This window comes from Elephas maximus, chromosome 9, assembly GCF_024166365.1.
Source record: "Elephas maximus indicus isolate mEleMax1 chromosome 9, mEleMax1 primary haplotype, whole genome shotgun sequence".
Classification (NCBI taxonomy): Eukaryota; Metazoa; Chordata; class Mammalia; order Proboscidea; family Elephantidae; genus Elephas; species Elephas maximus.
The window spans coordinates 70,768,335-70,793,921 of record NC_064827.1 but is presented as its reverse complement, the minus strand read 5'-3'; the positions used below and the strand labels follow the sequence as shown (position 1 = coordinate 70,793,921).

Here is a 25,587-nt window from a genome sequence, read left to right as displayed (position 1 = left end):
TCTGGGAGCCTCTGGTTCTTATCGCTGGGGCTTGGATGGGGGCTGAATATGAGCATTCTGGGTGCTGTGGTTTCATCCCTTTCGGATGCTGCAATAGGTTGTGTGACACTTCCTGTGGGGCAATTCCATTTCCAGGGTTGTTTGACCAGAGGTTCTTCATTCTGGGGCTCTTGGCCTGTATGTCATGATTTTGCATGTCTGTGCCTCTGTGACTGCAGGATTCCTTAACCTTGGTTCTTGGCTGTCTGAAGCTGGTGTCTTTCAGGGTCTCTAAGGGAGCCATTTATTTGGAGGCTTGATGGAGGGGTAGATGGCACCCTGCAGAGATAGCATGGGGGGGGGGGGACAGAAATCCCTGGGGACCTAGCTGAGGGCACATGTTTGGCAGTTGGTCCTCAGCAGCATAGGGAGGGTGGATGCTGAAAGCACACACAGGATTTCTTACGGACTTGGAGTCTCCTTTAGCTGTAACTTAGGATACTTGAGGCCCTTGCAAAAGTAGAATTAAAATTGTGATGCCTATAGAGGTGTGTCTTGGAGACCTTCTCTGTTTCAAATCATCTCTGACTAGGTGTCTCTGCTGTTGCCTCTTTATATTCTCATTTGTGTTTCTTTGGTTCTCACTAGCTCTTCGGGTTCAGCATCTAAGTATCTGTGAATGTGCACCTCTTCTGTGTCCACTTCTCTATCCCGCCTCTGTCCTGTGTGTGTGCATACATGTCTCTCTCTCCAATCCAGACTCTGGGGTACGAGGTATTTTAGTCCCCAACTGCCCTCCCCCACCCTTATTTCACTCCTTTTGCTACAAATGAAGTCCAGCTGAGGGACAAGGCAGTGTAACCAGGGCTGCTGCATTGCACAGCTTCAGGGGACACAAAGAGTGAGGCCCCTGGACTTGTGCAGTGCTGAGGTCCTGAATACAAAGAGCATGTGCTTTATAGTTGAGCACACCTTTGTTTGAACCCTGGTTCTCCCACTCCCCAGCTGGTTATTTCTCCTGTCCATCCTGTTTCCCTCCTCCCAGGCCTATGGTGAGGATATAGTGAGATAATTCATGCCCAGGGTCTGATGTAGTGCCTGGTACCTAGGATAGTGCTCAGGGAGAGCAATTTAGAGTTATGATTATCCCATCTCATTCCCACTATCTTACTCTCCCCTCTCTTGACATAGACGGACGGTGGGCAGCCGCAAGAGGAAGCTGACAGCCAAAGTATACATGCCACTGCAGGCAAAGCGGCGGGCAGCTGAACTGGGTGGGCGCTGCCCCTCAGACAGCAGTGCAGAGGGGGCGTCGGGCCCTGAGCGGCCAGACGAAGGCATTGACAGCCACACATTTGAAAGCATCAGTGAAGATGACTCGTCCTTGTCCCACCTCAAATCATCCATCACCAACTACTTCGGCGCAGCTGGGCGGTTGGCCTGTGGGGAGAAGTACCAGGTGTTGGCTCGGAGGGTCACGCCAGAGGGCAAGGTTCAGTACTTGGTGGAGTGGGAAGGGACTACCCCTTACTGACCAGCTGTCAGGGAGCCCAGGAAACCAAAGGAGGGATAGTGGAAGCCACAGCCTCCCCATTTCTCTCCAGGCTGGGGTGGGAAGGGAAGCAGAACTGAGCTGCAGGGGTCTGGCTAAAGGTCCGGCCAGCCTGCCTGCTAGAGGCCCTGCCCAGGCACAGGCCTTCGCCACCTCTGCTGTGTTCGTTCTGCTCTTGGGCCTTTTCAGGCTCCTTACCCCTCTGCCTCTCTAAGGTCCCACTGGCTATTTCTCAGTGTCACCACATCCCAACTCCAACCCCTCAAATTCCTGTATCTGTACCTCTGAATCTTCCCCACCCCCCAGCTCTGTGACCCTGTTTCCTGAGGCCTGAACCTCTCTGTCCCTTCACCTGACTCTCACCCCCATTGGGTATGTACTATGTGTTTACACACCCTCTATGTACACATCTGTCCCTCCACTGGATGCCTTTCACAGCTGACCCATGGGGCAGCCAGTCCTCCCCAGGGCCACATTATGAGAATGGGTGAAGGGGGTAGAGGATGCCGCTCAACTTTTCTCTCCCACTTTCTTGCCCTCCCCTTCTGCCCTGTGAAAGCCTGTGTGGCAGAGACCCTGGGATGCTAAGGATCTGACAAGTGAAGAGGCTGGGTCTCTGCCTCAGAAGGCACCAGCACCAGGGCCCAATGATTATAGCTGAAAGTGAAAGCTACAGGTGTCAGCTTCTTAGGTCACAGTTTTCCCTATCCTGACCCCACCCCTCTTAGTTGCCATGGAGCTGGGCCTAGCCTAGTTGCCGAAATGAAGCCATCCTTGAAAACCTGAGCAACAGGCGGGGAGGGAGGGGGAGGCAGGAAAGGAAGTCATGTCATGCCAAGCAGCCAAACAGGCTGTTTTCCTGTTGCCTTTCCAGACCCCACCGCACACACAGCCAAATACACATGCACTCACACAAGCTTAAATCCACATGTGCTCTCATCCTCCAGGCACGTATCTCCACATAACCGGACACCCTACATCCAGGCACACACATTCAGGCCCCACCCTCCAGGTGTGTGCACATCACTGACAGCTACACAACCCCTCCAGGGCCCGTCTGGCCCCTGCCCTTGGCTTTCCCTTGGCCTTCCAAGGGCGATGTGCTGCAACTAAATGTGAAAGCCCGGTTCCTGGCCCCACCTTTCCGCCCACGAACCAGCTGCGGCCTCACAGATAAGCACAGGGTTCTCGTACCCTCTTCCATGACCCCTGCCCCATCCTAAAATTGACAATCACTTTTGGGTGGGATAGGTTGGAATTTTTAAAGGGCCTGTATCATTCAGTCCCCGCAAAGGGAAGCTTCGTCTGTGAGAATATAAACAGAATTCTTAGAACTGACAAACTTGGTCCCATGTGGAGGAAAACCAAAAATGGGAAGGGAGAGAGGGACCCCTCACTTTTGCTGCTTCCAGAGATGTTAGAAACTGACTCACTTGATTGGAAAATGTAAAGTGCCTTGAATGGGGTGGTTGGTGGGGGGTGGGGGGGCACCAGATAGGGACCAGCCTGCCAACTGCTCCTGTGGCTTCTAGCCTGGCTGGGGCTTATAGGCTGCCAGCTGGAAGGCGGAGGTGGATGGAGCAGTGGGAGGAGTGATGACAGCAGTGGCAGCAGGCTTGAGGAGGTGGTTTTTCCGTTACTAGGCCTGACCCACTCCCTACCTTAGGGGGTCCCTGAGCTAGTTCAGATGCCCTCTGCCTCAAACCTCAGCTCCTTCAGTGCCTTTCAAATGGGACCTCGTCTCCTGTGCACAGCCTAGCACCTCCCTCTGCTTCTCTGGCATGGCCTAGGCAGGGATGAGCTGGGGTTGAACACAGTTCTCCCCCTTCTCAGCCCCAGGGCTGCTGCCACTCAAGCCCAGCAGGGGTGTGGGACCTGGGATCCAATCTGTGGCTTTCTGTGTGGCTTCAGAGAGCACAGCAAGTTCCCAGGCCTGCTTTCCAGGCTTCTGAGAAAGCACAGGACAAGCAAGGTCTGTTACAGTGCATCTGCACCTTCCCTACTTAGGCTCCAGACTCTGGGCTTGAAGAAAGGGGTGTCTTCCCTACTTGGGAAGTCGGCACAAGGCCTAGCAAGGTCACTCTGACTCCCCACCTCAGCATTTCATTCATATGAGATTTAAGAGCTGCATTACTGCCAACTGATCTTAAAATAACCCTGTGCACCTTCTAAGAGATTTATGGTTTGAGTTGCTGCTTTTAATAACATTTGTTATATTAAAGTTATAATTAATGTGTCTGATGTACAATTTAAAATTTCTTTGAAAAACTGCCTACCTTTGCCCTAGTGAGTTACCAGCTGCTGGATAACAGGAGACACTGGCTTTGGTTTTTGCTCTTGGTTTCCTGGAAGCTGGGGAGGAATGGCAGCACCACATCCTTTTTCTGGCCATCTCCTCAGGCCCACCGCATTCTCAGCAGCACTCTCGCCCTCACCACCACAGAGGATGTGGAACCTTTTTTCTATTGTATTTTACTCATGGAGGCAAAAAACATGGGTTGAGGGCCATAGAGAAGTAGAAGGTGGGAAATAGACATTAACCCTCCTAAAATACTTAAGTACAGACACTATATAACTTTACTCAGTATACACAGGCATGCAATTATAGAAATGAATTTTAGGCCTGGCTTTACTATTTATAACTTGCATTCCATTGGTCAGGCTCTTCTGCTTTAGTTTCCTTACCCTTCCAATGCCAGTGATAATCCTTACCGTACCGGATTCCCCTGGTTGCTGGGAGCGGGTCGGGGAGGAACCGTTCACATATACATGTGAAGGATTATTACTCTAAAATAGACTTCACCAAATTGGGGCAGTTTGGAGGGAGAAAGACAGGAGATGTGATGGGGAAGGGAAAAGGTCAGCTATAGGGAGATGAAAGCCATGGGTTCAACTGAAATCTAGTTTCAGGAGTAAAGCATAGGTTTGAGTGAAGGGCTTCGCTGTGTTAATGTCTGCCCCCAGAAAAGTTCATTAACTGCGGCTCGCAGCCTTTTCCACTGCTCCTTCTGCTTCAACCTTGAACAAAACCACAATGGGGGTCCAGGAGAATTATCTGGGTTGAAATCAATGTAATGAGATGAAAAGTAAATGGCACAAGTAAATGTCAAGAGACCTAGCTAGTCTAAGCTTTAGTCAGCAGTTATATTGACCCTTCTGAGATCAGTGAGCCTCCCTGGGCTGGAGGGTGCCTGCCTGGTCCTTTGTGGTCTAGGTTAGTGTTTCCAAATTCACAACAAATATTTATCTTTGGAATTTAGGAGCAAGAAATTAGAGAATCCTCAAATCATAAGTTATTTTTAAAATAACTCTAACATTCTTCATACTTTCATCATTATATATATGAAAAGTTGTTTAATAAATAAGAAGTATTAAGCTTAGTAGTATTTACAAAGAACTGTAGCCTCCAGGGATTATATAAACACTGGAAAATGCTAGGAACATTACTGGATATCATTCAAATAACCTAACATTCAAATGCCTTGGCAAGGATAACAGCACTCTACAGAATCAACTGTCAAAACCGCCAGCTGAAGAATTTTTGTTCTCAAAGCTTGTTTTCTTAGAACACCACTCATAGGATCCATATAAAGTACTATCTGTATAAACTTATTTTAAGAATGACACCGTTAGCAGCAGACAGGGCCACAAGCACACGCACTTAACACACAGCAACAACTACAAGCAACACTGAGTGATTAGATGGTAGCCATTTCTCTTACATGGCTCCTGTCCTGTTTCCCTTATCTTCAACTCTACATGTCAGTGTTTTTATTTGATGACGATTCCTTCAAACCAGTAACATTTCTATGCTGTTAAGCTTTAGTATTTGTAAGATAACTATACTTTTTCCCATTCCTTCAACTGGTTTTTCTAGAGATTAGGATTCAAAAAACACATTTTTGAGAAATCCTGGGAAGGAATTCCCACATGCAAACATTAGCCTAGGTCCTGCTCTAGCTCCTGCAGCTTCATTCTGGAAGGGCAGTGTAGTATAGTGGCCAATCCATGTAAGCTGGAATCATGCAGACCTGAAAAATCATTGAACCCCTCTAAATCTGTTACTTCATCTGCACAATGGAGATGCCACCATCAAACTCCAGATCTGTGAGTAGAAAATGATCTAATTTAAGAACTAACCTCTAGAATCTCATCCTTTAGAGTTGGCTAGAGTAGGCTCTCAGGGTCTACCTGTGGCAGGAAAAGAGTAAGCGTATCACGTTTAGAATCAGACTTGGATTCAAATCGTAGCTCTGCCACTTACTATAAGTGACTTAGGCCCTCTGGTCTCAGATTTCATCTGCAAAATAAGGCTAACGATGAGGTATAAGCATAAAATAATGTAAAGAACCCAGGACAGTGCCTGGCAGAGCAATAAGTATTTAGTAAATGTCCCCCTTCCCTCTCATTTCCAACAATAGTTAGCTGTGACACTGAGGCAAAGGAAGACCACCAAGAAGCAATTTTCCGATAAAGTGCATAGTAAGCACAGAAAATGACCCAGTGAAGGCCACATATAGATACTTTAAAAAAGCTGGAGGAAAATCTCTTTCGGAATAGGCCCCATTTTAAGAAAGTTCAAGAAAAAAATATCTGATCTTCCAGCTCCATAAATCCCAAAGTAACAATGTACTATAAAGAAAGCTTTAGCTATTCAATTCCTTGAAACATCAATTTGGGAGATATTTGCAAATCCTGTGCAAGAGATCAAATACATTCAAACATGCCCCTGACCTGGAGCAGCCCACAGTCGAAACACAAGGCTGACGGTGACCAGTACTAAATAATGCACAACAGTAACAGAAACATCAAGGCAAGAGAGATGCCTTCCAACTAGAGGAGCCAGGTTTTGCAAAGCAGCAGCTGAATTTCACCAAGCAGACATAACACAGAAATAACATCACGTGGCATGTTGGAGCCATTCGTGGGCCAGAGCACAAGAGGAGAGGTAGAAAGTGACAATGGAAAAGATGAATTGAGGCCAGGTTATGAAGGGCCTTGAAAGCCAGACCAAGAAATTGGACGTTATCCTGAAAGCAATACGGGCAGTTCATTTGGGGGTCCCAGTACATTTTAAGTACGATTTACTTTACGCAAGCTAGATTTTTATACATATCAGAAACTTAACTGTTGTAGAAAGCAAAGGGCATCACCATTATTATTCCCTTTGTTCTCCTCCTGGAGCAGCCCCCCAAAATCCCCACTATCGAAACATCCTCCGAACCTTTTGAAGGGCCTCAGCCTGAGGTCCCTACAAGGTCTTCACAGAAGAGTTCTTAAAGATCCTCCCCGACTTTATCTTTGGGGGAACGAAGGTCCAAGCCGCACAGCAGGTGTCAGAACTACAGCCTGGCACCACTCTTCCCCTCCTACCTTCCCTTCCCTCAGGGGAAGACCCAGGACACCACAGCTGTCTGTGGACCCTCCCCCACCAACCCAAACTGCTCAGTCTCCTCAGAGTGGAGTTACCTTGTGACAGACTGATGGAGGGGGCCTAGGTCAAATCTTTCTTCTTACTCTAGAGGATTCTGCTGGCCACCGCCCTCCCGGCCCCCTTCCACTTGGAAGCCCTGGAGCAGGTGTAGAACAGCATCAGACAGGGATGAGCAGCCTCGGCTGTACCGTTCGTAACTCAACACGCCACCCCCTTTCTGGACCTCAGTGCAGTTCAGTTTCCTTTAGTAATCTGTAAATGGAGACCAGCTTAGACCAGTGGTTTACATACCTTTAGCAAAGTTTTTCTTTTTTTTTTTAATTAAACCAAATCTTACAAGGGAACTCATTACATAAAAATAATAAAAGCATAGTTGCATTAGTTGAAGTATGGGTGAGGTACCTCATATCCTTACCCCAACCCAGGAAGTCCCCAAGGTACCTTTTCTCAACCCCTAGGGCTCTGTGGAATAAGTCTGAAAAACACTGGTTTGGGAGATCCCCAGGTTTTTTCCCACTTTAGAACATCCAATTTCAACGCTCAAGAAGTAGAGTGGGCTCACTGAGCAAGGCATCAGACCCTTCTGATGTCTATCACATTTAGGCTAGCAAAGACTTAGTCCCAGTTCATGAGGCTGTGTCTAAGTTCCTATTCCCCCAGTCCTACACACACTCAGTCCATTCCCAGTGCCACCTCCTCAGGACTCAGGAGCAACAAATGCCATCTTTAGCTAGGAGAAATAATACTGCTGATTCCTGAAATTCCACCATTAGCAATACATCCTTTTGGATAAAGCACTTGCCAGTTCCCCTAGAAGAAGGCATTCACCCCATATACTTCAGGGTAAACAAGGTCATCAGGTTCCTTCCTCCTAATAAGAAGCAAGAAAGCCATACATCTTAGGCACTTGAGGTAGTCTCAGTGACTAAAGATGACAAATCTCATCCTCACTGTCACCTTCTCCTGGCCCCTATACACAACCAGCCATCCTCACAACCCCCCATCTCCTAGCCACCTTTAAGCCTGAAGCACTCAGAAGTTCCATTGGGTTCTTGCTTGGCCTGACCAGCCCAGCCTCCTCTTCCAGACTCAGGAGCCTCAGTCCTTCAGCCTCCATAGGTTATTTAGCTCCTCTATACTTATAGGAACAGGGAGTCCAGAGATGCTGGGAGGCAGAAAAGAGGTCTCTCCTTCCCCAAAGTGCAGCTGATGAAGTCTGGAGGCAGCCAGGAGAATGCACAAAAAACCTCCTCCTCCACTCAGTTCTCCTCCACACTGTCCTCAAGCCATTTAAAAAAGTGCGCATCTCCCTGGTTCATGGGAAGACTGAAGACCTCCGGGATTTCAAAAGGATGCACCAATCTGTGGGGAAAAAAACAGCCCTGTGAGTGACTATGATTAGAATCAGTCCATGCAATAAAACCAACTGGCCAGCCTCATTTGAGGCCCTTTGCGATCTGCCACAGTCCACGTGCTTAGCTCATGGCCCACCGCCCCAGAACCTATGTTTCCCATCTGCCAACAAAGGTCAAGTTGGGCCAGATGGCTTTAGAATCTCACAAATAAGAGTTCAAATTCCAAACCTGCCTTTTACTAGTTGTGTAGCTATGGGCAAGTCACTTAATTTCTCTAAAGACATCTATAAAAGAGGGGATAAACATAGTATCTGCCTGATAGAATTGCTAAGTTCTAAACGAGACAAGGTATATTAAGCATTTATCTAGTACACTCACTGGCACGGTATGCATTCATTAAATGTTAGCTACTGTTTTTATTACTATCCCACACTCATCACTCTGGTCATCGGGCTTTCCCCATACTTCCCATCGCCTCTTTATTCTCTTCTCCAACTGGAGATTTCTCTCTGCTCCTGTCAGCCAATCAAAAGCCTCTCTATCCCTCAAGGTCGAACTCAACCATTTACCTTTTCCAAAGAATCTTCTCTGACCACCCAGGCACACAGGAATCTCTCCCTTCTCTCCCTTGTTTCTTTCACCTGGTTCTTGTCACACAATGTGAGCTCTCTTCACTTGCCAGACTGAAGAAGCATGAGGCCTCAGGCCTCAGTATCCCATGTGTCAAATGGGGGTAATAATCCCCCACTTCCTTTCTACTCAGTGAGGTGCTGGGAAGTTCTCATCTGATATCATGCTTAATAAATCACAACACATTAACACATGCTCAAACATTTGGAGCGAGTTAGATAATTTTTTCCGGTACCTGAGGATAATGAATTTTGTTAACTTATTTCTTGGAAACCAGTACCAATGTATTTGTTTTTATGAGCAAGCATATAGAATTCAGAATAAAAGACATTTTTAACACTTTAGTAGTAAGAGCTGACACTGATACAGCACTTCATTTGTGTACTTCATATATATTCGTTCCAAACTTTATAACAACTCAAGGAACTACCCTGACCCCCACTTCATAGGTGGGGCAACTAAGGCACATAAAGTCTAAGCAACTTATATGTACTTTTTGTACAACTAGCAAGTGGGGGAGCCAGGATTTGAGCCAGGAGGTCGAGTTCTGGCATTTGCTCTCTTAACCCTGAAGTTGTCCGTTACCAGTTAAGCTGTAATTTCTCAAAAGTGCTGTTTCTACCAAAGGTGCCATATTCTATCACCTGCTAAGGCAGTAACTCACAAATGCCCTGTCTACAGGTAGAATTAAGTTCAGGGAATAGTCATGTATTCACAGAATCCTGGTTCCCTAAAATGTGAAAGAAAAGGACTTTATCATCCAGACAGGTGGTTTTCATCCCTGACCGCACATTAGTCAACCTACAGTGCTTTTTGAAAATACCACACTTCATCCCCAACCCAGATGAATTAAATCTACATCAGAATTGTGAGGTAGTGATTCTAACATGTAGCCAGTGGTTTAGACCAGTGCTTCTCAAGCTTTAACGTCCAGATGAATCACCTGGGGATCTTGTTAAGCTGCAGTTTCTGACTCAGCAGGTCTAGGGTGAACGTAAGATTCTGCACGTCTAACAAGCTTCCAGGGGATGCCAAACCATACTTTGAGTGATAAAGATTTAGACTAGTTTCTCAGAGTGGGGTCCACTGACCCTTGGGGATCTCCAAGACTCTTTCAGGTAGTCCAAGAGGTCAAAACTATTTTCATAATAATACTAATTTGTTTTTCATCATTTTAACTATGTTGAAAAAAGACATGGTGCAAAAGCCATGATGGGAAAACCCCTGGTGCCTTAGCACACATCAAGACAGTGACACCAAACTGTTCTAGCTGTCATTGTATTCGCCACCACATACTTGCATTAAAAAACTCAATTTCACTTAAAACTATTCTTGTTAAAGTGGTAAAAATTACTCTTATGAAATAATGACCCTCGAATACATATCTTTTTAATATTGTGTGTAATAAAATGGGAAGTATGCATCCAGAAGTGCTACGTATAAAGCATATCTGCTGACCTAAGTTCAACAGTTGTCTTAAACTTGTCTGATTGGGTTGCAAGCTAAACACAGTTACTTTTCTCATGGAACACCATTTTTAGTTGAAAGAACAACTGACAAATTATAGTTACTCAGACTTGAGTATTAGGTGAACATTTTCTCAAATATGAACAAAGTGGGTCCATCGCTCTAAAGAAAACAACTTATATCATTTGTTGCCAAAGATAAACTTTTTATTTTCAAGCAAAACTTACAATTTTGAAAACTTGAATTCATCACCATGAGATTGAAAGTGTCCCAGTACTCTTCTGAGATCAGAAGTGATATTAATAAATATGATGTTTTGATACATCAAAAAATGAGTCAACATTTGAAAAGCCTGCCTAATTCCATGAACCAGTATTTTCCAAATGACTAATGTATGATGTTTTAATATCATGCAAGGGTAAAATACCATTTGGAGTGCAAGATTTTAATAAAACAGAGTACAAAAAGGTCACTGATATGGTTTCAAATTCTACACTGTAACTAATGACTTATTAAGTTTTGGTTGAGCATCAAAGAATATCCACAGTTACCTAAAAAGACTATTTAATACTCCTCCCTCTTCCAATGACATATCTGTGAGAGGCCACATTTTCTTCACATACTTCAAACAAAGCAACCTGCTGCATCAGACGAAATGTAGTTACAAATATGAATCCAGCCATCTTTGAGTAAGCCAGACATTTAAAAAGACTGCAAAAATGTAAATTAATGCCATTCTTCTGAATTTTTTTATTATAGAAAATATCGTTATTTTCCATAAAAATGTATTATGTTAATATGCATGGTTTTATTATTTTTAAATGAACTAAAAAAATTTTTTTTTAATTTCTCAATTTTAATTTCCAACACAGTATACTTCCAAAGATATAACCCATATAAACAAAGCTCTCTGGGGTCCTTGCCCAGGGTCATATAGGAGGTTGGTGGCTAGGCTCCAGCTCACCTGCTTTTCAAGATAATTCACTTAGTCCCCAGAGCTTCTCCGGCTGGTCCTGTGGTAAATGAGCAAGAAGAGATGCCAGCCTTACCTGATGTAGCTGGAAAGCACGTGGACCTTGGAAGTCTTTGTCTTTATTAACTGTAAAAGGAAAAAAAGAATCGGTTCTTTAGTACCTCAGCCCTAGGCCTGCAGCTGCTCACTCACAGGGCCATTTAGGAGACAACATTCTTCCCAGATCACCAGGCCCTATCACTAGCTCACAAATGAAGCTAGGGCTTCTTCTGTGTGGAAGAAAACTCGATCAGTTTATTTTTGCTAATTTGTAATTGGAACCTGAAAAAAAGACCTTGTTCTCATTCATTCCCCAATTAAGGCCTCCCATTCTCACTCACCAGCAGGGTCTCAGTGGCTTCTTCTATCTCTCCCTTCCAATGGTACCTGGGGAAAAGAACAAAACCAAGCTATGATGCTGACAAGAAGAGTTTAATGAGATATCAAACCTGACCCATCCAGGTCAATCACTGAGGAGGAAACTTCAAAATCTTTCCAAGCTCATATACAGAAGTCTAGAGTTGGTCTGGGCCCCATAGGTCATCTAGTCCAACCATTCTAATGCATGCGTTGAGCATCTTCTTGAGGCTTACCATCTATATCTTGAAGAAGTCCATCTAACTTAGAGCTTTTCACATGAGTAGAGTTTTTTCTTATGGTGAGCCAACATCTGCCACCCAGTTGTTTTCTCTGACTAGATGAAGAACCACTGCAGGACAACCCGTAGAAATTCCTAAGCCCAAGTTGGGCACCCCCAGCTATTTCAAATGCTCATCCTGCATTCATAGCTTCCAGGCCCCTTCCCACCATTCTGGCCTCTCCCCATTGAACTGGTACTACTTAATCACTGACTGTCAAAGTTGAGTGCCCAAAGATGTATAAATAAAAAAGCAAAGAAGGCTTCAGGGAGGAAGTGAGCCTTAAAAGATATGGAAGTAAGTCCAAAAGTTAAAAACAAAGTTAGTGACAATGTTCAGAAAAAGAATGTGAGAACACATCATGGGAAAGGAAAGAAATTTGGCGTGTGAAAATCTACACTGACCCAGGGCAAGTCTAAGATGACCTAGGTCATTGGCCCTGTCTACCTCACAGAGCCATGGTGAAAGAATTTATTAAAAGGAAGGATGGACATATGGAGGGAATGCCAGGCTGAAATTCTATTCTAGTGCCTAAGCACTAGTTCCCAGACTGGCTGTTTGTGGATCTCCTGTACAACTTTTTAAAAATTCAGGGACTTGGGATCCTTAGGGAGACTAATTGAGTAGATCCAGAGTGGAGCTCAGGAATCTAAAGTACAGCCAAATTTGAGAGTCACTGGTATAGATGATGGGAGCTACTGAGGGAACAACATCACTGGGGAAAAAAAAACGATAGTTTTGATTATTATATGGCACTTTTCCATTTTGACATTTAGAACAGACATTATTCCTCTTTTTTCATTGGGGAGGAGAGAGATTAGAGATCTGAGAGGCAGATGACAGATGCTGCACTACTAGTACTGGAATACTGAAAGATCCTGATGAGGGAAATGGTGCAGACCAGGCTTAACTGAAGTGAAGATGGGAATGACTTGAAGACACAGAAATTGCCTATCACCTATGCTAAACTTTCAAGGCCTTCCAGAGAATCCAAAAGCAATGGAACATTTTTTATTTGCTATCCCCAGCTGGCTTACTCAAGGATGGAATGCCCTGTCTGACTTCTTTGCCAACAGCAAGCTAACTGGTTTAACCAAAGAATGTACAAACAAGGTTCACTATTCTTAGACCATGTACAGTTTTTTTTTTCCCCCTGCCTTCTCTTATATACAACCTATTTTTGCTTTTGTTAGATAGCACAAACCCACTAATTGGTCTCCTCTGAATAAAAACCAACAAGGAATTGTTGATTAATTAAATGTGTTTGAGCTACTCTTTGACAGTTACACGTTATCTCAGTGCTCTTTCCACCATCTAGGACTGCACACTAGCACTCCCACCCCCCCATCCGCTGGCCATGGCAAAACTCACAATGAGGCGGCCTTGGGCAGGATGTTCACAGAAGCAGCCAGTTTCTTATCCAGTAGGGCCCTAAAGCAAACAGAAAGTGATTGGGGCAAGTGCCTAGGATCTTAGAGAAGGGACAGGAGAAAAGGAGTTCCTGGAAATTACCCAGGAAACCTGAATCAAAACAGGTAATCACTCAGGATGTTCTTCCCTTCATTTGCAACCCTCCTCCCCGCCCAGCACATTCCATAACCACTGTTCACAGAAGTACTGAAGACAAAGCTCTTCATAAGTCCTTGCCTGGCTGAAGAGAGAAGTAGGGAAGCAGCTGTAAGAAGGTAGCTCTAACTTTAAGGACAGCCCTAGCCTGCTTGGGGAATGGGAATTAACATTGGACAGGAAGCAAGAAGACCTGTGCTCCATTCCTGGCCCTACAGAGGATGGCTGTGTGATCTTAGGCAAGTTCTTTCTTTCATTCCAGTAATAAGTATTTAAGTACCTGCTCTGAGATAAGCACTTCCTGCCTCTCTTGACCTGACTCTCCTGCTGTACAATCAGAGGACTGGTTTAGGTCAGTGATTTCCAACCCTATCACCACCAAGAATTCTTTTTATTAAGCCACTTTCTTCTGCTTTTATTTCTCAGACACGTATCTGGCTGATACTAAGTGCTTCTCATCTGCACACAGCCCTGTGACAACACAGAGTTGATGCAACTCCAAGCAAAATGAAAAAAATTGCATCATATTCTACAATTGTCTTTGGCAAATGTAGACTCTTCACCTACCACAGCCCTAAGAGTATAATCATCACCTTTGCAGACCTCTAAGATTTTTTTGACAGACCACAGGTTGGAATCCCTGGTCTGAGCTTTCAGTTTCAGTCTGCTTCCTGTGCAGAGCACTGGAGATCACAATAAAATGTTTCAACTAGTGCAGGTGTCACAAAAACAGGAACACCACCAAGTCATCAAGGCAAGGAAGAAGTGTTCCCAAGCATCGAAACCTAAAGCCTGAGTCAGATGGGCCCTGGCAAACCTTTTTCAGCTCTCAGACAGCCTGGTCTGTTCTCTGAAGGGCTTGGACCCTGCCAAACAAACCTTATCTGAGCTGTGCTCACTGGTCCCTCCTTCCTCAGCTAAGGCCAAGAGAACTGACCTACTTTCTCTTCTCTTGAGCCCCAGACTGAACAGAGCTCTATTAACGTGGCAAAACCATCCTCATTCCCTTGGGAAGTTCCAGGAGCTCAATAAATCCCTGACTGTAAGGAGAGGCACATGGAGCAAATATGTTTACAACCGCTGTGTGTCTCACTCAATCACGTGCTGAGAAATCTCATTCTGTTGGTTCTAAAGGTGGCATGCAAACACAGGGACTGAGTTAAGCCTCTAGAAAAAATAATTCCACTGCCTCACAGGCCCTTTCCAATCTCTTTGGTAGTGTGAACTCAGTGGCTGATCATAGCAACCTTGGATGAAAGGTTATAGAACTGTGGAGAACTGTGTTATTCAAAAAGGTCCTATGGCCACAAAATACATATATATATATATATACATATATATATATGTATGTATACACTCATGACCAGCAATGAGCCACCAGTGGGGAGCTCAAACCCTCATGCTCATGTGAGGAAAGCAGAAGATAGAATCCTAGAGCTAGTAAGGCCTCTGGAAACGATCTAGTCCAGAGGTCATGGACTAGTGATTCACGGACAAATATATGGTTTGGTCCTCATGGCATTTTAAAAACACTGACTTTATTACCACTATTTAATTTCAGGATATTTCAGACGCAAAAAATACAGATTATCTACTTTCTCTCACACACAAAAAGCAAGTCTTATATCATTGGGCCTGCAGTGTTACAAGGTCACATTTAGCTAGAGTTGAGCAGTTGCTATTCCCTCTAGGCATGAAATACACTTCTTAGATCAACACAGTTCCCACTGCTCTGTCTTTCCTCCCAACACTAAATTTGTACACCACCTAGGAAGAAGAGAAGGGTTGCTATCTAGCATCATCTTTCATTGTTACACCCCAGCCCACATTACTCACTTACATTTTGTCTATAGCCATTTGTGTTTGCCACGCTGGTCTAATTTGATCTTTTCATCTTACATATATGGAGATCAAAGCCCAGAGAAGACTTGTCTAAGGTCATATGTGCAGCTGGCAGCAGAGAGAGGACCAGAATCAGGACTCCTGACTCAACATTCAAGGTTACCCTCTACATCCCCAATATGAGATTTTTCTAGTTAAGAATGTCTCTGTCAATGATAGATCTAAGAACATTGTCAGGAACCAGAACTGAAAGGCAGCAGAGTGTGGAAGAGCAAGCACTGAACTGGTGCTAAGAATCTGGCCCTGATGTTGGTTCTGCTGCTAAAGCTGGAGTCCCTGCTAGCTAACATTTATAGGACCCTTCTCCTCATGCACCTATTTACTTTCCATCCATAAGTCTTAGAAACTAAGCCTGTTTGCCTCTCTTCTATCCAAATCTCGAATAAAAAATACTAAATAGGACAGGCTGTGGTAAGAGCTCTATAGCCACATCACTGAAGAACCTACTTCACACTTCTGATTAAACTTCACAGACTGAACACATGCTCCAGCCTACCCATTCATAGCAAACCCTAGAAATGAAAGAAAACACTTATTACTTAGCCATGTCAGAACACAATAAGGAGAATGTTTTATATACGAGAAACTATGAGGAAAACCCAAAGAATAAAATATACCCCTCAGACATGTATGAGAATATGCAGGAGAGTACTACCACAAAAGATGAGATCAACATTCCATGTCTGGAGGTGATGGAAACCAGACCAGCCATGAACATTAAGAGAAAATCCTAAAAACTATCAGAAAAACAAAAAAACATTATCTACAAAGGAATGAGACCCCAATTAACACTCAACTTCTCATCAGCAACCTTAAATGCAAGAAGACTACAGAGACCTCTGTCCAAGCTGGTACTGATTCATTTACCTGAACTGACCTTTCAACCAAACAGAATCCCATGTATTCCTTTTCCTCCCAAAACCCACAGGTGTCAGTTGAAGGTATTTCCAGATAGAAACCAGACTGGCTAACCCAGGGGTCCAGAGAAAAAACAGTTCAGCACAAACCCTGGGTGTACCAGAAGCATCAGAGGGGATATCAGTTTCTAGCTGCTAAATACATGGTCATGTTCCTGGAATAATCATAGGTTCTTTTAGGGAAGAGCTGTTCTCCAAAGGTAATATTAATGAGGGAAAAGTTGGTATTGTCGTTGGGGGAAGGAAAGATGGAATCAAATGCAACATTAACCTGAGACCACCAATTTGGAAGCTGTGTGCCGCCAAAGACCATAAGTAACATTTTAAAACACTGTAACTTAATCTAATATCAACCTCAAGCATGCTGAGCTGTGGAGAAAGAGGAAAGGGAGCAAGGAGCCAAACCCATTATCCTCCAGCTCCACTAACCCTCTTCAAAACTGCATCTATAAAGAAGAGAGAATAATAAAATTCAGATACGACATTTATTAAACATGTACTATACGCAGCTCCTAGTTAACCAGTAAGCAAGGTACACGCAGGCTTACTTGCACCTAGATGTGGTGAAAAACAGGTGAAATTGTACACTACTGATTAGTTAAGTAAGCACAAGCAACCTTGTGTACCTTGCTTATTGTGTAATCCGTCCCTGACATACTCGTTACTGGGGTGAGCACTCTACATATTTTATATCATTTAATCCTACCAACAACCCTGTGAGGTAGGTGGTATTAGCCTATAATTCAGATAACTAAGGCTTAGGGAAGGGAAGAGGCTTGCTCAAGGTCACACAGTAAGTAGCAGAGCCAAGATTCAAACCGTGTCTGATTCTAGATCTGGTGCTCTTTATACCACACCACATTTGCTTCTAGAAAATTGACAAATACTGGGGATGGCCTTTTTCTCCTCACCTGTGATAATGAGCGCCTCTGTGACTGAACAAAAAGAATGCCTTCAAGAAGAAAGAGAGCTGGGCCAAGAATTAGGAGACTTGAATTATCAACCTGAAGGGTTCCACTGTTCTCTTACCTTAACACTTTAGGCAAGCCACCTCACTCTCTGGGTCTCATATCCCTACCTTATATGCCCCCTGTGACACTCAAAATTTTCAGGCCCAGCAGCAGGATCCGTGGGGGGATCATCTAGCCATGTTCCTCATACCACCCCAAGTAGACTTGTGTAGTTCATCATTGGAACAGATGGGGCTGTCAGAAGAGAAGAGCCCCACTGTGGCCCCTCTGGAACATCCCTGTAGCTCCCCAAGTCTCTTGGGGCATCATCTGAGCCCCTTCACCATACCTGGCAATTTCTCTGGCAATTTGTTCATTGGGACAGTTGACAAAGACGATGGAGTGAGTGCCGGAGACATAGCTGCCTGTAACAGTTGAATGGAACTGCAGGCTAAGGGTCTTGAGCATGGGGTATGTCAGGAAAGAAGCTGTCAGAATCTACATGGTGGGAAATGAAAAGCACTGGTCAGCAGTGACATCACCAATTCAACATCTCCCACCTCAAAAAGACTACGACTAAAGCTGAGATTTTTCTCATCCCATCTCCATTTACACAATAATAATTCCTGAGGTCTGTACTGAGCTTTAATGCATTTTCCTCTGCATTTTACAGATGTAAAATGGAGGCTCAGAAATAAACTTCTTCAAAATCACATAGCTTTTAATTGATGAAGCCAGGATTAGGACTCAAGTCTAGATGACTTGAAATCCACTCTTACTGGAAAAAACTATTAGGGGTAAAGTCCAGGCATACACTGAACTGCTATCGGCCTATGCAGATAATTATGAATGGTAAGCTCTTATATCCATCAAATACTCGATGTTTTAGGGAGTAATTTAACTTCCACTTGTTTGTGGATGTATCAGACACGATGGGTAGTCTAGTAGAAAAGGTAGCCTTGCAAACAGACCAATTCTAAAGCAGTGTGGTCTATGCTACTGTAACAGAGAGCCAGGGAACCTAGAGGAAGGCTCTGAGGGAGTAAGAAAAGCCTCTGAAAAGAAGGTGCTGCCTGATTCGGATCGTAAATACTAAGCAGACAACCAACAAAAAGGTTTCTTATTATTTTAATGATAAACATTTAAAACAGGAAGAAATAAGAACAGCTGGAGAATATCTTCCATTCCAGGGTTCTCTGCTTAAGGGTATAATGGACTCATTAACAGGGATAGGGGCAGCTTGCAAGGAGTCACACTGTGACTCGGGTGAAGGCTGAACAAGCGCTTGCTTCTCCTGCCTTCTAGCTCAGTGCTCATGCCTTGCTCAAATGAACCTCTGTCCTCCTACTTGTTTTACATTATCGCCTGCGTCCTAGCTTCTACTTCTTGGCAGGGCCTGCGAAGCATTTTTATGTGTTTAACTTCAGTCTAAGAGGCCTGTCTAGGTTGGGTATTTCATTCCCTCCCACCATCTACATCAAAGCCTCCGATTCAACATCCTAATCCTCTGAACTAAACCAGTGACCATGCAAGAAAAAAAAGAACCAGGCTTTTCAATGAAGCTTTTATTATTATTATTTTAATGCCAACTCATTTAGACTATAGTGGGGAAAAAGCACTACAGAAAAGGATTTAAATCCCAGGTGCCAGTACTGCTAGCTGACTGTGGCTTTAGACAAGTTACTTCCTCCCCCTTATCTAGAAATTAGGGACTGTGACACTTATGCTGACTACCTCCCAGACTTATCATGAGGTTCAAACAGGATATGAAAAGCAATTCATAATCACTAATTCAATAAAGGTGCTCACTACTGTATCCCCAGCACAGTTCATGGCACGCAGCAGGTTCCCAATAAATACTTGATAATTAATGAATTAATAAACCAACAAGAATTTGTTACTAATACTCTGAATAGCCTTTTGAAATATGTAGGGCTTTAGGGTTACCCACCTTAGAGATGTTTCAAGCAGAATATTTCTCTGTAAGATGTCCAACTACATGTCCCTAATATGACTCCCAGCACAGACTCTAAACAAAGGAGTACTCACTGGGGGGTGGTTGGGACACGGAGGGGAATGAAGGCACTGAGGTGACTGAGAGGGGAGGGAAACATCACACAAGCCTGTTTCCCAACCAAGAGGACATTCCTTGAGAAGATCTGAGGCATTTCAGTAAGCAGGTCTCAGTGGGACACAGAGCTAATAAGATTAAATAAAAACTCATCTATAATGTGTTGAAAATCTTATATGAGCTCATAAAGTCAGAATACTAAGAGGTAAATGAGCCCTCTTAGTATTCTAAAGTATCTCTAAGACAACCCTTTATTAACAGATGAGGAAATCTAGACAGAATATATAAAAACTCAATGACAGAATCAGGACTTGAATCTAAGACTCCTGCCTCACATTTTGGGCTCTCTGGACTGCAATGAGCCTAGGATAGTGGGTCCATTTCAGCTTCACTTAACCCAGTAGTTCTAAACTCCAGACAATTTTATGCCCCCAGGTAACAAAGTCTGGAGACATTTTTGACCATCACAACTGGGGAGGGGACGCTATCAGCATCTAGTGGACAGAGGCCAGGAATGCTGCTAACCATCCTTCTGTGGCACCATTTATCACAGTGAAACCAAGTTGTTTCCATGTGTCTTCCCCATTTCTGTATACTCAGCACCTTACAACCCCAGGCAGGGAGGAGGTGCTTAAGAAATTTTTGTGGGCCTCCTCAACAAACAGCATCCAGAAGCATGAAAGGTCAGTTTGGAACCAAGGGTGGCCTGTGATGTATGAGAAAGTGACATTACATGAGTGCAAAATTAATGGAAAATAGATCACAATATTCCCTAACAGAAATATTTAGTATGATGGGAAAAGATTTACTATAATTTTAAAGGGAAAGCCTTTAAATTATGCTATAACATTTTTGTATTTTTATTTTTTATACCATTTTTATATTTATGTCTACTATGGTACTTTTCTAATTTTACATCCTTTAAAGATATTTTATGTATTCTTTCAGTTATATTTCATTCTCCTTTTTTACTTTTTGTCTTCGAGTATTCACTATGGCAAGAGGTTATCACTGACATCACAGTCTCAGTATTAAGACAGAAGCGGCATTAGAAATCCCTTAAGCCAGTGGTTCTCAACCTGTAACCCACCTAGTTTTATGGAATCTGTGAATAACCTGAAGTTAAATGCAACATTGTATGAATACACTTTCCCCAGGTGCGGATCTAGAACTTTCAAACAAAAAAAAACTCATAAAAAGTTTTTTTTTACAGTTCCAAAAAAGGTAATAGCAACTGATCTAACCCAAGCCTGAGCAAATTTTTACAGACTAAGTAAAATACAGAAAAGGGAAGAAATCACCCAAAAAGTGAGCAGCAAAGCTTGGCTGGAACCCTGGGCTTCTGACCCTCCCCCCTACCACCACAACTGGGGTTACTCAGTAATCACCTCCAACCTTAACATTTTAAGAGAATTTCGGAGATGGAGAAAACACAGCCCAAGAAAATGACAGAAAACTATGATGGTAACTGCAGTTAAAAGAGGAAATCTATCATGTGACCCTTAGATAAGAATTCCCCTCCCCTACCCTTTTTTACCCTGGCAATGAACCTGCCATCACTCCTCCTCACAGGGAGGAAGTGAAGGTGTGCTTATTGTCTCTTTTAGAACCACCTCAATCTTGAGAACACCGGATGGTATCTCCAAGGATCTCACCTTTCATCCCCTGTCTTCCTGCCCCCAGCACAAAACTCCAAGAGCAGTGAAGAGAAGGTCCTTCTTGCCTTCTTTTCCTCCTCTCTCAGACCCCAGGTTCGGGGATGAGGGGGCTCGGGGGTTCGCCGTGGTGTGGGGCACTCACCAGGAGGCATACAAGGGCAGAAGGCCGCGGAGAGCATGGCAGAGGGCACCGTGAGCCCAGCTTGTCCATTGCGGAGCTGGTACTTCAGCCGCAACAGCGATGGCGAGCTGCTGGCTAGTGGGCGGGCCCTGAGGACTTAAACTGCCCCCCTCCCACCCTCCACCTGCAGCGCCCCGCCCCGCCCCGCCCCGCCCCTCCCCGCCGGGCCGCCAAGACCGTGGGAGGGCAGGGAACCGGAGGGCGGAATTTTCACCCGTCAACCTTTGGCCTCGAAACACACAACCCCTACAAAATAAAAATACTATTTCCCCTCCCCATTCAAACAAACAGAAAATTCTTAGCGAGGCACAGTTAAAAAAAAAAAAAAAGCTGTGAGCCTTTCTTAGATATACAAAACACTAATAATACATATACACAAAGCTCTTCCAGTTTAGAGGACTTTAGAGGCCCAAACAGCCAACAAAAACGTTCGAGTGAAGCACACACACACACACAGACACACAGACACACAGACACACACACACGGCCACCGCCCTGGAGCGCGCTTCTAACTCTCCTTGGCTTGGAACACTTATTCCCTACGCCTCTTCCTAGTGAACTCTCCCATCACTCCAGACCACCTGCTCTGTGCAGCCTTTCGCAGAATTACTCCCGCATCCCTCTTTTCCAAGGCGCTATGCACACACCCTGTTGTTGCATTTAACAACCTAGAGGGAGCTGCAAACAAGTAACAGCAGCAGCTAAGCGGCAGAGTGCCCTTTTAGGAAATACAGAGCCCACCGTTGCCAGGGTTTCTAATTTTTCAACCCAGTCTTTTATGTGAAATACCTTAATTTTAAAAAGGACAACTCTGGAGATGAGGTGGGGAGGAACTGAGTGCATAAAGGCATGTGTAAACTTTTTAGGTTGAGGGAACTCTTCTATATCTTGATTGTGGTGATGATTACACAATTATTTATCAGCAAAACTGAAAAAAGTGTACACTTTCATTGGTGAATTTTACTGTAAATACCTGGAAAAAAAAATGGTGGCAACCAATTCAAAATTGTCCTAACCTGGGCAGTCCAAACAAAACATACCTGTTAGTCAAATCTGGCCTGCAGGTTACCAGTTCACAGGCTCTGTGCTTACTCTAACTCCCTGTTTACCAATCTATCTCAGTCCTCCAGGCTGTCGAAGACCTGATACACTTCCTAGCAAAGTCTTGGCAAAGTAAATGTATCAGCTGTAGTCCTAGTCCTCCTGCCACTGACACTGTTAGATGTGCAGACTCAGAAGTTGCTAAACCTCTCAGCTTTTGTGGACTGTGTTTTTTGTAAAGGAAGGATTAACGTCTTTATGAGTCTGAAGTGAGGAATAACAGGGAAGATGCACTTGAGTGTATTAAAAATTTAAGATGTCATCATTTCAAGAATTCTCATGTCAATTGTCAAGGTTAACTCCATAAGTGATTGACAGATAAACAGGACGTCTGGAAAAGACAGGGTTAGAGAAAATGCAGTTGAGTGGTCCCATGAAAACCTTCATATTTTAAGTCCACTAAATCTGAAGCCTTGGTGGTGCGGTAGTCAGGAGTTCGGCTGCTAACTAAAAATTGTTCTGAATCTACCAGCTGCTCCTTGGAAACCCTATAGTGCATTTCTACCATGTCCTATAAAGTCGCTATGAGTCAGAATCAACTCTATGGCAACGTTTTTTTTTTTTTTTTAAATCAAGACAGTGATCTTCCGTACCTATTACATTACTAAAAATGTGCACTGCTAATGACTGTTAATTACCTCAGATTCCGAGATGATTTTGAGATGATATCCTCAGGTTTAGCACAGGACCCTGCTGAGTATGCTCAATAAATGTTTGTTGAATGACTAAATGATAAAGATGTGTGGCTGGTGATGATCAGGATGATGGTCACAATGAAGGTGACGTTGGGGTAAAAGGGGAAGGATGGCAAAAATGAACTGTTATTTGGAAGAAGCCTCTGGATCTTCTTCTTCCTTCAATTCAGGCACTTCTACTCTAAAATCTAATTCTGTATTTATGGCTTTGGCAGATTCTTCAGCGATTGCAAGGTCTGAGTGCTACTACTGCCTGAAAGTTCAACCTTTTCTTCTCAAAGTTTCTTCTCCTCCTCCTTACTAGACTTTGACTTAAGATTTGGACTTGGATTTGGACTCAGATTCTTCCTTAGAACCAGATTTTGTATCTGTTTCTTTTACCCGTACCACTTCTTTTTCATTATCTGAATCTTCCCCCTCTTCAACTCCTTTTGCTTTTATTTCTAAGGTTCTTCTGTACCACTTCATAGTATACAGAAATTTATTGAAATCTCTTTTAAAGGCCACACTTCTATCCAGGAAAGGATCCATCTCAATTGCAGCACCAGTGAGGTCTAAGGCCTGGCATAAGACAGCAGTTTCCTTAGATTCATTTTTAGTTTTGGTTGGAGGACTTGTCTTCTCCCTCATCTATGGGTGTAGACTCTCATTTATCACCAAAGTTTGAAACTTGAGCAGGTCACTGATTTGCCTGGATCTCAATGAATGTAAAGCCCATCCGTTGTGCAGAGTCTATGATTTTTTTTTCAACTTCATTAACTCTAGGAAAACATGCATCATTTACAACATTCTCCCAAAGTTTCCACCAAGCTTTATTAAGAGCCGCTGGTTTTATAACATCCATTTCTTCTTTTACAACTACCAAAGCATCGGCTATGTTGTTAATGTTGCCATATTTCTTTCAAAGTTTATGGAGAGGATTTTCTTCAATATAGTCAGCAAAATGGTCAAACATATGCTTGGCATAACACCTCCTGAAAGCTTCAATTACACCCTGATCCAAGGGCTAAAAAAGGCTAGTGAGGGGAGAAACACAGTATCAACATTCCAAAAAAAAACCAAACCCAGTGCCGTGGAGTCGATTCTGACTCATAGTGACCCTATAGGACAGAGTAGAACTGCCCCATAGAGTTTCCAAGGAGCACCTGGCAGACTTGAACTGCCGACCCTTTAGTTAGCAGCCGCAGAACTTAACCACTACTCCACCAGGGTTTCCACATATCAATATTCGGATGAGCAAAGTATATTGAGTCTGAGTGATTGGGACCTCTGTAGCAACACACTGAATTCGAGATTTTTTTTTCTGTTAAATAACTTTGGGCTTGATGGACAAAACAATTATGAAACCAATCCAAAAAGAAGACAGTGGTTACCGATACTTTGGGGCATGATCACCAGAGAACAGGAGGGCGTTTTTTAAATCTTTTTCTTTAAGACAAGTGAGATTAGGGTCTTTGTAAAGTAGCAATGGGTTGTATCGTTTTGTCACCTGAGGCACTGGCACAAAAAATAAAGAAAATCATGTCCTTAGCTTCCTCTAAGCTTTCTGCATTTTTTTTTTTTTCCCCTCTGAAAGTACTCAATGGCTCGCACTTCTAAAACAAGCTTATGTCCTCAGCGTTGAAGACCTGTTGAAGCACACAGCCTCTAGCTCTGAGCAGTCTCTGGAGTTGCTTGGGATACTTGGGTGCCTACTCAGCATTCAGCAATTCTTCCTTCCCCATCACCCTAGCATTCTGCAAACAGTTGCGATTTTAAAACTTCTCAAACCATCCCTTGCTCACATGAAATTTCTCTTGGTTGCCATTCCCCATGGTTTCCACCAGCTGCTGGTAAATGCGTTTGGCCTGGTTGCAGATGGCCTTCAAAGTCAGATGACGTCCTCCTATGGTCTGGTCCTCAACCCAAAAGGTTAATTCAGTGTCCATCTTCTCCATGCTTATACCCCAGGGTACGCACAGCACCTTGGAGCAAATGGGTGAAACACCCACCATGCTGGCACTAAATGGCCTTCTCGTTTTTCTTAATGGTGCTCACCGTAAAATTACTAACGCCAAAAAGGCGCCCGACATCGGTCTTACTCACGCCTTCGTCCACCTTATATAAAATTTCCATCTTGTTTTCCAGGGGTACGATCCTCTGCCTCCACTTGTTACGTGTCTGGGGCGGGATGGTGATTTCACCCCCTGCCTCCACTCCACTTGGTGTTACCTCAGCTGCTGCGGAAGCCGCAGCGGCCTCCACAGCTGCCGGTCTCGCCGCTGCCGAGAGCCTGGACAGCGCCCGAGAGGCTGTTTAACCTTCGGTTCGTCCCCATCCTCACCACTCCGCTTGCGGGGCATTTTTGCGAGTCTTCGCTTTCTGTGGTAAAAACCCGAGAAGACTGGAAAGTCAGATGACGTGCCCAAATGAGCAGTGTCCAAGATGCCAACAGACCGAGCCCCACAACCACCGGCAGCCGCTGACTCGGCACTAACAG

General features: G+C 44.0%; 2 protein-coding genes across 10 annotated transcripts in view; one reads left to right on the top strand and one right to left on the bottom strand.

The window, feature by feature from the left end:
• Positions 1-3,767, top strand: part of PHF19 (PHD finger protein 19) — a 22,534-nt gene extending 18,767 nt beyond the window's left edge. For both annotated transcript variants that reach the window (XM_049895439.1, XM_049895440.1), the window contains one exon: positions 1,171-3,767. In XM_049895439.1, the coding sequence (XP_049751396.1) occupies positions 1,171-1,513 (343 nt within the window). In that variant the 3' untranslated portion in view covers positions 1,514-3,767. The remainder of the gene's footprint in view (positions 1-1,170) is intronic.
• On the bottom strand, positions 1,334-25,587 carry LOC126082675 (protein CutA homolog). Of its 8 annotated transcripts, none has more exons than XR_007518608.1 (9): positions 21,274-21,414; positions 17,752-17,900; positions 13,439-13,498; positions 11,771-11,816; positions 11,467-11,516; positions 7,981-8,327; positions 7,001-7,217; positions 3,808-5,722; positions 1,334-1,419 (listed from the first exon to the last, which is right to left on the bottom strand). XR_007518608.1 is itself a non-coding variant. In XM_049895445.1 (6 exons), the coding sequence occupies exons 2-6, from the start codon at positions 17,868-17,870 to the stop codon at positions 8,225-8,227; spliced, it is 378 nt and encodes a 125-aa protein (XP_049751402.1). In that variant the 5' UTR covers positions 17,871-17,900; positions 23,052-25,587; the 3' UTR covers positions 7,224-8,224. The 8 variants fall into 8 exon arrangements, 3 of the variants coding, with proteins under 3 accessions (XP_049751402.1, XP_049751400.1, XP_049751403.1); XR_007518609.1 differs by having other exon boundaries at positions 3,808-4,006; XR_007518607.1 differs by having other exon boundaries at positions 3,808-7,217.